The 14,367-nt window shown below is 23.6% G+C and overlaps 6 protein-coding genes across 6 annotated transcripts; 5 read left to right on the plus strand and 1 right to left on the minus strand.

Moving 5' to 3' along the window:
* Positions 1-303: 303 nt before the first annotated feature.
* SRAE_2000375300 (Prolyl endopeptidase) lies at positions 304-2,508 on the plus strand (the record flags this gene model as incomplete). Its single annotated transcript, XM_024654983.1, has 2 exons — positions 304-617; positions 657-2,508. The coding sequence occupies 2 exons, from the start codon at positions 304-306 to the stop codon at positions 2,506-2,508; spliced, it is 2,166 nt and encodes a 721-aa protein (XP_024508301.1).
* A 458-nt stretch (positions 2,509-2,966) lies between these two features.
* SRAE_2000375400 (Actin-related protein 10) lies at positions 2,967-4,230 on the minus strand (the record flags this gene model as incomplete). Its single annotated transcript, XM_024654985.1, has 2 exons — positions 2,967-3,996; positions 4,046-4,230. The coding sequence occupies 2 exons, from the start codon at positions 4,228-4,230 to the stop codon at positions 2,967-2,969; spliced, it is 1,215 nt and encodes a 404-aa protein (XP_024508302.1).
* Positions 4,231-5,922: 1,692 nt separating this feature from the next.
* SRAE_2000375500 (Zinc finger, C2H2 domain and WD40/YVTN repeat-like-containing domain and WD40-repeat-containing domain-containing protein) lies at positions 5,923-8,829 on the plus strand (the record flags this gene model as incomplete). Its single annotated transcript, XM_024654986.1, has 1 exon — positions 5,923-8,829. The coding sequence occupies one exon, from the start codon at positions 5,923-5,925 to the stop codon at positions 8,827-8,829; it is 2,907 nt and encodes a 968-aa protein (XP_024508303.1).
* Positions 8,830-9,527: 698 nt separating this feature from the next.
* SRAE_2000375600 (Bifunctional polynucleotide phosphatase/kinase) lies at positions 9,528-10,778 on the plus strand (the record flags this gene model as incomplete). Its single annotated transcript, XM_024654987.1, has 1 exon — positions 9,528-10,778. One exon carries the CDS (start codon positions 9,528-9,530, stop codon positions 10,776-10,778), a length of 1,251 nt encoding a protein of 416 aa, XP_024508304.1.
* A 184-nt stretch (positions 10,779-10,962) lies between these two features.
* On the plus strand, positions 10,963-11,236 carry SRAE_2000375700 (Hypothetical protein; the record flags this gene model as incomplete). The annotated part of the gene is made up of 2 exons (XM_024654988.1): positions 10,963-11,150; positions 11,194-11,236. The coding sequence occupies 2 exons, from the start codon at positions 10,963-10,965 to the stop codon at positions 11,234-11,236; spliced, it is 231 nt and encodes a 76-aa protein (XP_024508305.1).
* Positions 11,237-13,489: 2,253 nt separating this feature from the next.
* Positions 13,490-14,097, plus strand: SRAE_2000375800 (RE63021p; the record flags this gene model as incomplete). Its single annotated transcript, XM_024654989.1, has 2 exons — positions 13,490-13,801; positions 13,861-14,097. 2 exons carry the CDS (start codon positions 13,490-13,492, stop codon positions 14,095-14,097), a joined length of 549 nt encoding a protein of 182 aa, XP_024508306.1.
* Between the last annotated feature and the right edge of the window lie 270 nt (positions 14,098-14,367).

Below are 14,367 nucleotides of genomic sequence, written 5' to 3' on the forward strand. Positions count from 1 at the left end.
TGTTCATTGATTGTTCCTACTTTAATATTCAATAAAACTTAGATAGTCGTTTCCTTTTAATTTATAATAATCTATTTATAATAATTTAGAAATAGTATAAATGTTGTCTAGATTGTGAAGTATATTATATTATATAAATTTATTTTAACAGATTTTTATTTAAAATTTGTGTTACATCTCGATATATATATATATTTATTAAATAACCTTCTTCTTTTTTTTTTCGTTAATCTTTTTAATATATATTTAAATATTGTGTATTTAAATAGTACAATTTTTAATAGTATTTTTTTAGTCAATAATATGCCTATATCTGTTATTAAAATGGATCCATCAAAATATCCTATTATTAGAAGGGATGATACTGTAATTGATGATTACCATGGTACAAAAGTGAAAGATCCTTATCGTTATCTTGAGGATCCTGATTTTCAGGAAACAAAAGATTTTGTTGAAACGTGCAATAAAATTACAGAACCATTTTTGAATAATTGTCCTGTTCGTAAAGAAATTAATAACAAATTATCTGAATTATGGAATTTTGAAAAATTTGGTTGTTATGCAAAACATGGTGATTATTATTATCATTTTCACAATACTGGTCTTCAAAATCAAAGGTTAGTTTCTTTTATATAATATAATTAATTAATTTTTAGTGTTTTATATCGTCAAAAAACATTAGATGGTGAAATTGAAATATTTTTTGATCCTAATTCTTTGTCTAATGATGGTACTACTGCTATAAGACAATATAAATGGACAAAAGATGGAGAGATTCTTGCTGTAGGATTATCAGAAAAGGGAAGTGATTGGGTAACTATTAAATTTCTTCAATCTAATGGAAAATGGTTAGATGATTGTATAACTGGTGTCAAACATAGTTCTATTACATGGATGCCTAACAATAAAGGTGTTTTTTATTCAACTTATCCTGATCATAAAAGTGTTGTAGAAGGTACAAATACTGAAAAACATCAATTTCATTCTCTTTATTATCATAAAATTGGAGATAAAAATGGTGATATTTTAGTTGCTGATTTTAGATCAGATCCTAATCTTATGTTGTCTGGATGTATTGGTCGTGAAGATAATTATCTTATTGTTGATGTTTCAAGAGGTTGTGATCCAACTAATACATTATATTATTATGATGTTAGTCAAAATGATTTTGAAATAACTAAAAAAATAGAACTTAAACCATTATTTACTAATAATGATGCAAAATATGATGTTGTATATGTAAAAGATGATGTTGTTTGGGTACATACTAATCATAATTCACCAATGTTCAAACTTATTAAAGTAAATTTTACTACAGCTAATGAAGGACCATCAAAATGGACAACAGTAATTCAAGAGGATACAGGTAAAAAACTTGATTGGATTACACCAGTAGACGGTGATAAAATATTTGTTGCTTATCTTGAAAATGTTAAATCAACACTTTATGTTCATGATTTGAATACAGGAAAATTATTATATCCAATTGAACTTCCTATTGGAACAATTTCAGGTATTCATTGTCGTCCAAAAGAATCAGAATTTTTTATTGCTTTTGAATCATTACTTACTCCTACTGCAATTTATCATGGTGATTTTAAGAACATCACTAATAATTCATTGGATATCAAAGTAATTCGTGAAACCAAAGTTAAAGGATATGATAATACAAAATTTGAATCAAATCAAATTTTCTATAATAGTAAAGATGGTACAAGAATACCAATGTTTTTAATACATAAAAAAGGAATTAAGATGAATGGTCAAAATCCAACAATGTTATTTGGTTATGGTGGATTTAATGTAGCAAACACTCCATATTTTTCTGTTTCTCGTATATTATTTATGCAAAATTTTAGTGGAATTATTGCTATTTCTAATATTCGTGGAGGTAGTGAATATGGTGAAACATGGCATGAGCAAGGAATGAAATTTAATAAACAAAATTGTTTTGATGATTTTATAGCTGCAAGTGAATTTCTTATAAATCAAAATTATACTTGTCCTGATAAACTTATCATTCAAGGTGGTTCAAATGGTGGTTTACTTGTAGGTGTATGTTCTCAGCAAAGACCTGATCTTTTTGGTGCTGTTATCAATAGAGTTGGTGTTTTAGATATGCTTCGTTTCCAAAAATTTACAATTGGTGGAGCTTGGATTCCAGAATATGGTTGTTCAGATGTCAAAGAAGAATTTGAATATATTTACAAATATTCACCACTTCATAATTTACGTCTTCCTAAAAATAAATTACAATGGCCAGCAACACTTTTGATGACTGCAGATCATGATGATCGTGTTGTTCCATTGCATTCATTAAAATATATTGCTGAATTGTATCATGTTCTTCAAGATGCTCATGACTACCAAACTAATCCAATTCTCATTAAAGTTGAAGTTGCTGCTGGACATGGACAAGGCAAACCAACCGTAAAATGTATTGATGAACTCACGGATATCTATTGTTTTATTCAAAGAGTTTTATCAATTGAATGGAAAAATGAATAATTTTTGATAATATTCAATTTTGGCAGGGACATTTTTGTGAATAAAAATATTTAAATAAATTTTTTATTTATTTTTAATGTGTTAATTATGATATTTCTTTTTTTGTTTTCATAAAATATTTTTTCATTTATGAAATTTTTTTCTCTCATCAAACACCTTTATTTTTTTAAGTTGACCTACCAAAATGTATCTAATTAATATAATAATAGAAAATATCATTTTTAAAAAAAATTCAATGACAACCTAGAAAACCATTACGTCTTTTTGAAAAAAAAATATTTTGGAAATAATAAATAAAGGGAGACAAAAAAATGAAACGCAATAGGAAATGCTCATGATAGATTTTTGATTTCCTAAAGTTTGAATTAAATAAGGATAGAATCGACAAAAAATAAGAAAATAAATATCTCTTTTATTAATTTAAAAACAAATTAACCATTAAAAATATAATTTAATTATTAGAAAGCTGATGATGCATAAAGTGATCCACCTATCCAGTTAATAACTAGACCAAAAGGAATTTTTGAATTTGGATATTGAATAAATTTTGGAACATTTAATTTTGACAATTTAATATATTCAGATGAAGTAATAGCGTCTAATAATTCAGCTTTTATTCTTCCTAAAAATCCCGGCAATTCTGCTACACCCCCACAAATAATTAATCTTTCAAATAGTAATTTCCTAAAATCAATAGGACAATTAGTTATCACTTCTAATATAGCCTCTGGTATGGACATTGAATCATCTGTTGTTGTAAATAATATTTCTGCTGCTAGTTCTCTTAAGCATCCCGGTACAACTAATGTAAAATCTTTTAATATCATTTCAAAACCTTTTGGTTGTGGTTGCAAGTCTTCATATTTGTCAAGTTTTCTTGATCTTTCTAAAGTCGTAACAAATAAATATTTATTACAAATATCTTCATATGTTTTAGTTTTGTCTAGAATATCCAAAATGTCGTTATCAATATTTTTTATCTCTTTTGTTCCATGTATTCGAACACTACCATATTTTATTAATAATTCTCTAACACGTTCCTCTAATTTTTTGGAACATGACAAGGAAATTTCACCTTCATGAAAAAGAATACAATTATGTATAACAGGAAAAATGGAAGCAAATTCATATCCAATATCTACAACTAGACCAACTTCCGCACAATATGATCCTATTGTTGCGGCAATTTGAGATGGTATAAATTTAACTTCTTGGGCATTAAAAATTTTATTATTCTTAAGAATATCTGTAATAATATATTGAAGTCTGTCATTTTCTAATGTCCGAAAAACAACAACAAAACTTCTATCTTTAAAAGGTAAAATTAAAACATTAAATGCTATTTTCCTTATAAAAGCAGTCAAAACTTTCTTCTGCTTTTCATCTGAATATTCATTACTAAAGACGTTTGTTGGTTCAATTTCATTGGGTAATGTAACTTCTGATCGTATAACCCTTCTTGGTCTAAATTCTCCTGCTATTCCAACTCTAAAAGGTAATAATATATGTAAATATATTAAATATCTAATAAAACTACTTTGTTAATCTGTTTCCAAACTCTAATACAATAGCTGTTTTTACTGATATCGAAGAAGGTTCTTTTAAAATTTGTTCTACTCTTGATAATGTTCTAGATCCACTTGATATTGTAGACATATTACTTGATCGTCTTGAAATATCTTGATATGATGATGTACTCGTAACAGTATTATCAGAAGCCATTTTTTAGCATAAAAATGAAAAAGAAGAAGTTTGTTGACAATTTATATTTTAAATACTATTCCAACATGAAAGAAATAAAAAATATAACGTACAAAATATATTTGAACACTATTCCAATATCAAAACAGGAAAACATATAAAATCAAAATTTATTTTATCAATAAAATATTATAAAAATTATATTTTGAAGTACAAAACAAATACTAATACAAACCATATAAATTATAATTTTAAAAAATTATTGCTAATAAAAAATAAAAAAATTAATATTCATCTACAATGCCTTTTTATTGTACACAATCTTATAATAACTTCTCAATTGAATACGATTTTATTATTATAAATAATTTTTAAAATTAAGATATATAAATTTGGAGTTTAATTTTTTTTTAAATTTAAAAGTAAACAGATTTTAACATTTATGTCATAATTTATTTAATGGTTATGTTCAAAATTTTTTATAAAATGAATAATATTAGTCATTACTATAAGTGCGTTAAAATTTTATTGTATTATTTGAGAATAACTTTCTAAATAAACAGTAATAATTTTTTCTTAAAAAATATTTTGGCAATTATATCTGATTAGGTATATCAAATAACAATTTTAAAAAGCAATAAATAAATATTACATTATAATTTTATTGACTATTTGATTGGAAAATATTATAATCAGAAGTTTTTTGTTTGTTTATAATTATTTACGTTACACGGTGATGTACTAAAAAAAGTTTGATATATATTGTGAAATTAAAATTTCAATTGCTTTTAATAAATATATTTATTATAGAAACTTTTAATTGTATTTAATGAATAAAAGCAGGTTTTAAAATAAATTATATTTTGATGTTAAAGATAATTTTCTTTTAAGAGACAAATTACGTATTATGGTGAGCTAAACGTTTAGGTATTTAAGAATGGAAATCACAGAAAATTTTATTCATAGTTTGAATTTAATCTTTAAAATATATTTTAGTGTATAAAACTTTATTTAGTTACACTTTAAGTAGAGATATTCCATCTACCTTGTAATTTATATTAATGTCAAAAAGTAACAAAATATTTTTATTTTATTTTTTATATTTTAATAATATTTATCTCCTTTATTAAAAAATAAGACCTTTAAAAAGTATATAACTATTTTTTAAAATTTAAAATATTTTTTACCTTATTACAGTTTTTTTTTATTTATACTTTCATTAAAAAATAAACATATTTAACAATTTTTTAATATTTGAATATATATAAACTATACTAAATTATTAAAAATTATAATTTTTAAATTATCTTAAAATTAAAATATTTATTTAATATTTGTACTTCTGAAATTAAAGATTTTTTTTTATAATTTACATTACAATACTCGAATTTTTGTATAAATATAAAATTATTTTTAAAAACAAACTATGAAATGATATGTTATGATAAAATATTTTAATTTTTCCAACATATTTAATATGCAATAAATATAAAATTTTAAATAAAAAAATCTTTTGATAAACTTTGTTCCAATAAAACCTTATGGTGTGAAATAATGTGTTACTCAATTGCTTTAAAAAGGCTACAAGTTAACTGTCATAAAAAAAAATTTTTTTTTTTGTAATAATAATCATTATTAATATTTACATATTTTTATTTATTTGCTTTTTTTGTTGTTATTTTTATCAATAGTTTGACATTTTACTTTTTCGGAATGTTTACATATTCACCAAGGATACGATGGCTTGAAGCTTCAAATTATGAATATATTTTAACTACATCAAAACATATAAAATTATTTTATACTGTTGAAGAGAATGGTAAAAATGAAGTCAAAGAGAAACCTGTTCAAATTAAACGTCTTTCTGGTGATATTTTATGTTCATCTGACATATGTAATGAACTTTTTGCATTTGGAAACAACCGTGGTTGTGTTTATTTAACAGATCTTGAAGATCCATTACATAGGATAGTTGATATTAGACCAGAATATAGCAGTATTGATGATTGTTTAATTCGGGATATAAAATTTAATCGTGACGATCCAAATGTTATTGGTGTAGCTGCTGACTCACTTCACCCTGAACACCCAGGTTCAATTGTAAATGTTTATGATTTAGGAGAATTTTGTCATGAAAATGAAGGCCTTCCCTGTATATATAATGCTTCTTTTGGTCATCGTATATTGTCATTAAATTGGGTAGATTCTAATCGATATTTAGTTTCATCTTCTAATCAAATGGAAATTTATTCAAAAAATTGTAATGATCAAGTTATTGAAAAGTTGGTTGTCGATGAACCTATAAGTAATGTGATAGTCGAACCAAATCAAGGTAATGGATTAGCTTGTTATGCTAATGGAAAAATTCTTATATATGATTTACGAAGATTTAGACAACCAGTATATGTTATTGATATGGATTTTTCAAAAGAAGAAAAAAGTATGAGAAATTTTATTGAACTTGCATGGAATAAAAATTCAAATTATGATTTAACTTTATTATATCAAGGATATCCATTATATAATATTACATCATTTACATCAAGTGATTTTTGTATAGAAAAACCAATTTTAAAAAATATAAAAAATTATGGAAAACAAGATATTGAACATCCATATATAATATTACCTGTACCACTTAATCAAGATGAAAGTATTATTTCATTTGATTGGCATCCTATTAAAAAACATCAATTAATAACATTATCATCAAGTAAAAAAATTTCTATTAATTCAATTGATTTAAGGGGTACAGCCCAAATTTGCCCAACTAATAAAATTATATGTACATCTTTTGACAATGAAATATTAATAAAAGAATCTCATTTATATAATGATAATAAAGTACAACATGATAATATAATTGGAAAAAAGAAAAAAAATAGTTTACAAAAAGATATTACTGATGTTATGAAAAATCGAGCAATTCAAGGATTTGGATATGGTGAAAGTGATAATCCTTTATTATCATGTATATCAAAAAGTCTTTTAGTAATGGAAAATGATAATGATATACCTAAAGCACAAAAACGAGATCTTATGAATGTATGGATATGGTTATCTAGAATGACAGTACGTGGAGTTGAAAATGAAGTTGTTAATGATAAATATAGATCAAAGTTTCCTGGTATGATAGAAATTGCTGAAAATGGTATGGGTAGAGATTTATCATACTCTACTGGTCCTCGTATTAAAATAGAACCTAAACCAAAAGAAACAAATAGTCATGTAACATCCTCATCATCAGATGAAGATGAAGTTGTCATAAAATATAAATTTTTTCAACATCCAAGAAGAAATGATATTTTAAAAATTTGTGGTTGGCCAACAGTTGATGATGTCACAAGTCAAGAATATCTTTCATTAAAATTTGAGCAAGATGTTTGTGAACTTCCACGATCTTTAACAATTGCAGCATTTTCTGGAAATTTAGATCTTGCTAAAGAATTAAGTTCAAGATTTATTAGTGAAGTTGAAACAAGAGATGATCATGAAAAATATTTAGTAGTATTAAAAGAACTTGATAAAATTCTTCAAAGTGGTGTTGGTAAAAAATTAAATGATTGTGAAATGTTATCAAAAGTAAAATATTATAATCAGTATTTAATGGCTCTTTTGATATTTGTTTCTGTTAGAAAATCAAAAGACAATGAAAAATTTAAAGAAATTTTTGAGCTTGAACAAATCACATTTTTAGATAAAATTGCTTTTGCAAGTTTATTTTTAACTGATTTAGAATTTTTTCAAGAATGTGAAAGAATAAAAGAATCAATGACAAAAAAAGCACAATTATCAGCATTGATTATGATGGGATTGTATAATGATCAAGAGGTTCATCAATTATTTCATAATTATATAGATCGAACTGGTGATGTACAAAATGCAGCATTACTTCTTATTCTTGGTGATTGTACAGAGGAAGAATTTGTATATTTTGATAAAAATTCATTAATGTTAAAAGAAAGAGAAATATCTAATAAAGAACGTCAAAAATCAATTGTAAATCCTGACTTATTTTTATATGAAATATATGCTAAAAGAAATGTTGAAAGAAGTTTAATTATAATAAGATGTTATATGGACTTACTTAATTCTTGGTCATTATACTTAAATAGAACATTTTTAGGCTGCCTTTCAAAAAGTATTCGTTCTGTAAATTTTACAAAAGAAATTAATGATCATTTTGTTTCTCCAACTGGTAATCCACCTCAGGTAACAATATGCTGTAATTTTTGTAAAGAACCAATTAACAAAGATAAAACAAAAGATTCACAAAATGAAAGTGATATAAAACATCTTTCTTTGTTTAAACAAAAAGATAAAAATAGTGAGGGTCGTTCAATGTCATGTAAAAATTGTAGAAAACCTTTACCAAAATGTTCTATATGTAGATTACATTTTGGAACTCCAATGCATGAAGACGATAAAAATGATGATGAGACAAATTCTGATAATTGGTTTACTTGGTGTACTAATTGCTTACATGGTGGTCATAAGAAACATTTAGTTAATTGGTTTCGAGCTTTTGATATATGCCCTGTTTCCGGTTGTGGATGTCTTTGTATCATGAGAGATAAGAATGTTTATAAAAATTACACAAAATATAGAGATTCTTTTTAGTTAACGGGTTAAAAAAATATAACTGAAATGAAGTATTTTTTTCTTATCACAATACTATTTAAAAACATAACAATTTTTATTTTTCAATATATATAACTTGTCTATGTTATTGCAAAATCTCATTCACGTAATTTTTAAAAAGATTACATTCTATAATATAATCTATATCCATAAAATTTTTAAACTAAGATTCAAAAATGATGTTTTTCTTAAAATAATTATTTTAAACATTATTTAAATGTCTGTTACATAAATTTAAAAACAATTTTATCCCTTTAAAATTATTATTTATCATTTGGGTAACATATATTATAAAAATAATTCAAATTAATTATCTTTTCTATAATTTAACATAAAAAGTGGGTTACTTTTATGGTTGAAAAAAAAAACATTAAAATAACTTTTTTATTTTCACTTGAAATAAAAAAAATTTTCCAGAAGACTATAAATTTTCTTAATTGAAATAATGATGTTGAGATAATTATATATGGTGCTAAATATTACATGAAATAAACAATGTCAAATATTATTCCAAAATCATTGTTCTATTTTAATAAAGTAGTATTAAACAAGCATAAACTTGAATATTAGTATTTAAATCATAGTTTTTAATTATTGTCGCGATTTTTTTTATAAGGTTATTTTATTACCATTTTAATTATAAAAAAATAATTTTAGTTTTATAAAAATTTTTATAGATGCCAAAAAGAAAAAGGAGTCCACAAAAAATAACTGAAGTACCAACAAAAAGCAGTAAAATGTATTCTATATTTGAAAAGAATATACCAAAAAAAATAAATGGAACATGGTATTGTGATGATAAAATATGGGTTTATAGTTATCTTGATGTAAAAGCAAGTAAAAAAATTGCTGGTTTTGACTTAGATCATACTATTATTAAACCAATTGGTGGGGATGTCCATCCAAAACACGACAATGATTGGGAGTTTTTTTTTGACAATATTGTTACCAAATTTAAAGAATTAAAAGATGAAGGATTTAAAATTGTTATATTTACAAATCAAAAGGCAATTTCATCTAAAAGAAAAACACATATTAACTTAAAAAAACGTATTGAAAATATTATGGAAAAAATAAATATACCATTACAAGTGTTTATTTCTACTGGTCATCCTAAATTTAGAAAACCATCAAGAGGAATGTGGGATTTATTATGTAATGAATATAATGATGATATTTGTGTAGATCTTTCTGATTCATTTTATGTTGGTGATGGTGCTGGTAGATTAGATGGACCTTCACCACTTAGAAAAGATTTTACTGATAGTGATAAGTTATTTTCACTAAATATTGGAATTGATTTTAAAACACCAGAAGAATTTTTTAAAAAAATGAAGTATAAAGGTGCTTATTATGATGTACTATTTAATCCAAAAAATTTATTCAATATTTCATCACCACTTTTAATACCTGAGAATTCAAAGATAACATCAGATGAAAAAGAAATTTTAGTGCTTGTTGGTATAATGGGATCTGGAAAATCGTTTTTTGTAACAAAATATCTTAATATTGATAATTATCATGTAATCAATGACTCTAAAAAACTTAAAAGTAATATTTTTCAAAATCCAGTAACTGCTATCGAAGAAATTTTAAATTCAGGAAAAAATATTGTTGTTGATGAAGAAAATCTAGAAAAATTGACTCGAAAATTTTGGATTGATATAGCTAAAAAATTAAAAATAAATATTCGATGCTTTTATTTTGACCTATACATATATCATTGTTGTCATAATATAGCTTATAAACAAATTATTGGTGAATGCAAATATGATCCAACTACAAAATCACAAGTTAAACGTAGTCAAAAAATGCTAGAACCACCAATATATGAAGAGGGTTTTAAGGATATAATAAAAGTTAATTTTCATCCTCATTTTGAAAACAAAGAATATGCAAATATTTACAAAAGCTATTTGCCACTATAAGATTAAAAAATAACGTAAAATTTGACTAAATATTAACTCATTGTGTAATTTTAATTTTCCATGTTTCCTTTTTTTTCCATAAATTTATCTTTTGTTTATATTTTTGAATATAAATATTTATATTCATAAATGATTAGAATTATTCATTCATATTATAATACATCTAGAGTATTCATGTTATATAATGTCTTTGAGAAAACATAATGACTCATTTTTCGATAGTGATTTTGTACTATCAGAAGCATCTGATGTCCCAGAGAATAAAACTAAAGAGATTGCTGAGTTATATTTACCATCTGAAATACTAAAATCACCAGGAGAGAAAATTGTTGAACAAGTAAAACTAATAAAAAAAAGAGACTCTTCTGGGCGGTAAGTATTTATTTACTTCCAATTCATATATTTTATCTTTTAGTGTATTGTGTCAATATCAACTCAAATATAGAATTTCAAATTAGTTAGTTTCTAATAATCATATTTTTCCTATAAATATTTTATATTCCCACAATTTATTTTATCTAAAATGATATTTAATAAATTAAAATTTCTTATTGATTAATTATTTAAATTAGACTAGATTTTAAAGTTTGTGTAGTACTAAAACTTTTTAAAAATTTAAAATATTAATAATCTAAATATTATCAATATATTAAATATTTATTGTTTGTTTTTGCATTTTAAAACTTTATATATTTTACTGTATTATTTTTAATTTTAAACGAAAACAAATTTTGATACGGGTTTGATTTTATTTGTGTTAAAATTAATATAAAAATTTATGTTAAAAAGTTTTTGTTATTATATAATTTATGTTCAAAGTGGTTATTTATGCACTTTTTTTTTACATAATTAAAAAAAAATTTACTTTCAAACTTTTTAAAAATTTCATCATACTATTTCAATTATTAAATTATCATAAACATAAAAAAAAACTTTATTTATTTTTAAATTTTATAAAAAAAAAATATGATACCAACATTAAAATTGATCCGTTTAATTATATAGTCATCAAGTTGTAAGATAAATTGAGACCTAGCAAATATGTTAGATACAAATTTATATTTCTTTACAATTATCAACGTCTTCTTTTAATAATTGATGAAAGATTGTCATAAAAGAGAATTACACATAATTATGCAGTATGGTGGTTAAAAACAGATTTTTGACTTACTCGACTTCAAAATAAAATATATGTTCATTCCACCCAATTTCCTTTGTTTATAAATATATTATATAAGTAATGTGTGAATTAGGTTAAGTAACATCACTTTCCTTATTTTATTATATAAAAATCTTTAATCAACTTTATCCAGTGGTTGTGATGATAACAAAAAAAATCAATACCATATTAATATAACTTTAGAAATTACTATTTAATTATCCTAATCTTTACTAATAATAATAAATAAGTTAATGGTTATATAATTATTTAATCTTATCAATAATTAATTGAAAGAATATAATTTAATCGTTTAAAGTGACAAAATATTTGACGACGATAGACATTATATATTAACAATATACTTTATTATTTATTAATTTTTATAATATATCTATTACAATGAATATAACATTTTTTTACTAAAAAAGTTTTTTTTTCCTTAATGTATAATAACCCCGCCTGATTAGTTTTCTACCGCGAAAGTGCCGACACTATACCACATAGTTGCAAGTTAATCTTTTAATAATACAAATGTTTTCACGACTGATTTTAATTTTTCAATACCTCTTTTGATAAGTGAATTGTGAAATTATACCACGATCACATTTTGATTGATACCGGATAACAAGTGATTTTTCTTTACCACCTGATCAAGTTTGTATATACCACTTTACATATCATTTTGTTGTTGAACTCGTCCTTCCTGCTAATTGAATTGGTATAAATAAATTATATTTGCGCTTACGTTTGAAATATCTTCCTTATAATATAAAATATTTGTATTAAAAAATTTTAACATATTTTTTTGCTCAAACTATAAGAAATTTTATGTTTCTTATATGAAGCTATTAGTCATTCTATTCTTTAATGCATTCATCTTTCTTTTTTTTTTCTTTCTGTTTTAAATGTTATACCATACATTTAAAAAATTGGCGATATTTTTATATATATAAATTTAAAATTATATTTATGTGATATAATAACTAAAGTTATGCTTCATCTTTTACCAGTACTTTTTAAAATAATAACGTTTGTAACATTATATATATATAGTAACATTACATAAATCCGGACCAATATTTTTATTACTATTATAACTCTTCTAAATATGCGTGCTCCTTGTTTCAACTTTTCTAAGACCGGTCCTCGCTTCTATGGAACATATTTTGGATGTTATTTGTATATAACTAACTCTATTATTTTATGTCGATTCTTACTTTAGTAAAACTGTATATTTGAAGAAATAAGGGTGTGAGTGTATATATATATAATACTTATAATGTCTTTAGTTTGACTGTCAAACTTTTGTTAAACGAACATTTTTCAATATAGTTGCTATCAACAATATATCAAAATTATTCACATAACAATATTAATTGGTTTTAGACAAAAAATTTTATATATATTTAAATTGAAAAGAATCATTTATAATTTGATATTATTATTTTATTTCCAGCTGCCACTTTTTAAGTAAAAGTAAAACATTTATCTATACTTAATTTTTTTAACTATTCACTATAGAAATTAATCTGATCAAAAATAATTTGTAATGCGTGAATTTAAAGTAGTTGTACTTGGCAGTGGTGGTGTTGGAAAAAGTGCTCTGACTGTTCAATTTGTATCTAATACGTTTATTGAAAAGTATGATCCAACAATAGAAGATTTTTATAGAAAAGAAATTGAAGTCGATGGTCAACCATGTGTTTTGGAAATTTTAGACACAGCAGGTACAGAACAATTTGCCTCAATGAGGGACTTGTATATAAAGAATGGTCAAGGATTTATAATAGTTTATTCGATTACTAATCAGCAAACTTTTCATGACATTAAAAGTATGCGTGATCAGATTATTCGTGTTAAGGTAGAATATTTCTTTTTTTTTTATTAAATGACATTGAAATTTATTGTTGTTTCTTTTAGGCGAACGAGAATGTGCCTTTAATGTTAATTGGAAATAAAATAGACATGAATAGTCAACGTCAAGTTCGTGTTGAGGAAGGAATAACTTTGGCAGAGTATTGGTCTTGTCCTTTTGCTGAATGTTCTGCTAAAACTGGCCATAATGTTAATTTAGTGTTTGCTGAAATTGTACGGGAAATGAATTATATTCAAACGAATAAATCAAATAAAAAGAAAAATTGTTGTTCCATAAGTTAAATATAAACTTAAATATTTTAAATATTAAATGTATATAAAATAAAAGCCACTTATTTTTTAATATATGTAGATAGGAAATGAGTTGTTAAACGTTTCTTCGTTTTTTTTTTGATTTATAATAAATTTTTTTAAGGTAATAAAAGTGCACTGATAACAAAAAGTGCAATTATTTTTCTGAAAGATTACGATTTTATATAGTTGTTGTATCAAAAAAAGGCAAAATGAACAATTACTATAGAATAATTATTTGAAGTGATTAAAAAGTGAAGT

Source organism: Strongyloides ratti, assembly GCF_001040885.1.
Source record: "Strongyloides ratti genome assembly S_ratti_ED321, chromosome : 2".
Lineage (NCBI taxonomy): Eukaryota > Metazoa > Nematoda > Chromadorea > Rhabditida > Strongyloididae > Strongyloides > Strongyloides ratti.